Source organism: Aphanomyces invadans, assembly GCF_000520115.1.
Source record: "Aphanomyces invadans strain NJM9701 unplaced genomic scaffold supercont1.74, whole genome shotgun sequence".
In the NCBI taxonomy this organism is placed as follows: Eukaryota; Oomycota; class Saprolegniomycetes; order Saprolegniales; family Verrucalvaceae; genus Aphanomyces; species Aphanomyces invadans.
Genome location: NW_008580219.1, coordinates 241,235 through 243,398, shown reverse-complemented (window position 1 = coordinate 243,398; position 2,164 = coordinate 241,235). Strand labels below are relative to the sequence as shown.

The 2,164-nt window shown below is 51.5% G+C and overlaps 1 protein-coding gene across 1 annotated transcript; it reads right to left on the bottom strand.

Annotated features, from left to right (window-relative positions):
- Window positions 1–1,010: 1,010 nt before the first annotated feature.
- On the bottom strand, window positions 1,011–1,544 carry H310_14562 (hypothetical protein; the record flags this gene model as incomplete). Its single annotated transcript, XM_008882443.1, has 4 exons — window positions 1,011–1,065; window positions 1,123–1,262; window positions 1,341–1,453; window positions 1,517–1,544. The coding sequence occupies 4 exons, from the start codon at window positions 1,542–1,544 to the stop codon at window positions 1,011–1,013; spliced, it is 336 nt and encodes a 111-aa protein (XP_008880665.1).
- Window positions 1,545–2,164: the final 620 nt, after the last annotated feature.

Below are 2,164 nucleotides of genomic sequence, written 5' to 3'. Positions count from 1 at the left end.
TATGCACCCGTTCGATCGGCTTGAGTCGCTGATCCACCTGCACACATGGCAGCGCTGGTTTGCTGCATCTACGGAGAATACTGCGCAGTCGTTCGCGGACACGCACAAACTAATCTTCGGCAAAACGAAGCTCACCATGACCGAACTGTTGAGCCGACGCGAGGGTTTTGAAAATACGTACGGGGGAAAACACCCAGGAACCAATTTTTGTCGCACCAAATCCGCACGGAGGATGCATTATCCCTATTCGAGGTGTGGTTGAGCATTGTTTCTCCTACCATTTTCCAGAGTGACGCGAGGGTGTTGTGCTTGACTGGCAAACCTGTCGTGTGGATACCGTCTGCTAACACCGAATACCCTGCTGATCCTACAATCACCAGTGGGTCATTGCGTTCTGGGACGATTGGTGGACCGTGTACCCGCGCACGGACTGGCACAACAGTTACAGCGAATGACGGATTGGAACCAAGTCTACTACAACGATCAATCCTTGTCTATTTGCAAGGATGGGACAAACCGTTTCCTTCGGCTAACCCAGCCTGGCCTAGAGGCCCCCGCACGTCGGAACCAAGTAAGTTCCGCCTATTGCCAAGCCAACACCAATCCATCCCATCCGTCAAATTCCTCACGTGCAATGTCAATGGTATCTCGTCAGTCGACAACGGGCATACCTTTGTTGAGCGCATTGTCCGCAAAGCAACCGTAGTGGCCCTACAAGAAACCAAACTGAAGGACAGACATCACCTGTCGACACTTTCCTATCACATTCAACACGCATTCGGACACGGTAAGTTCTTCCTTGTTGTAAATGACCCACGTACCGAACCAAACTACGTCCCCGCGCCGGACGAGGACCCAGCACATCGAAGTGGAGGTGTTGCAGATGTTGCACTCGTTTTTGACGACACACTACCAGGCTTCCGCGACCTTCGACACCTGTCGAAGCTGGACATCCCTTCAAATACATGGCGGTCAGTACAAATTGGCAGGAGACCCCAGTATACGCATTTTCACTGCGTGTATGCCCCGGTTCGACCGGCCGAACTGGCGGCGTTCTTCGACAGCCTACCACGCGACTTCCCAGACAACAGCATACAGTGGTCCTGGGCGATTTAAACTTACCGCTCGACCTGTATCTTGACGTGGAACGTTAGCACCACGATCATACCGTGAGTCGGGGCAATTGTCTCGAGTGGCTGGTCGCGCTCCGGGTGATGGATGCGTGGCGTATGCACCACGATGAGACGCGAACCTACTCCGGACTACATAACAAGACACGTTTGGACTGTTTCCTGGTCGACACGCGCCTGGTGAGGGACTGCTACGTCTCTAGCGACTACCATCGCCCAGCGAAACACGCCGCAGGTGATCATGGGATCCACACACTGGTGCTCGAGGAAGTCCACCAGTCGATGGGTAGAGGCTATTGGAAAATGCCGAAAGAGATCGTGCACTATCCACAGATCCGTGAGACCATCGTGACTAAGGCATCACGGCTATTGACAGACATACGTACCGCGCACAATCCCGGCGTCCTGTGGCATGCCTGGAAGAAGTGAACCAGGTGATTCCTTCAATCCGCCCACTTACGCTACCTAGGGATCTTGCTGGGTCACAAGCTATTGTGAATTTCTGCCAAATTTGCCGAATGAGTTCAATCCAACTGGCCAGTGAGAATCAACGGTAAAATGCTGCTTCGATTTTATTGGCTATAAATGTGAGATGATTGTACCTTTCCTCATTGCAAATCAAAACTTTCTAAATGTGAGATGATTGTACCTTTCCTCATTGCAAATCAAAACTTTCAACACAGTCATCAGCTGACATTCCCCCTAACGTCTTCTTTTCACACTCCCATGGACGACATCGTGACAAAGTAACATGCACACCCGAATACTGTTTTTCATTGTTTGTACGGGTTCTTCAACCACGGTACACGAGACAGCAGCTTGCAACTGTGTACAACAAGTCGGAGAGGACAAGCGCCAACTGGATTCGCGTCTACCAAGAGACGAGGATTTATGAACGATCGAACGGGACTGTGGATCGAAAGTTTACTGCTGCACAGCGACTTTGGCTGCGGGACTTCTACGAGCGACGTCCACTTGTGTACTTGGACGAGGCACAGGCCGAGTTCAAGAGAGTTCACCACATGGACATTTCA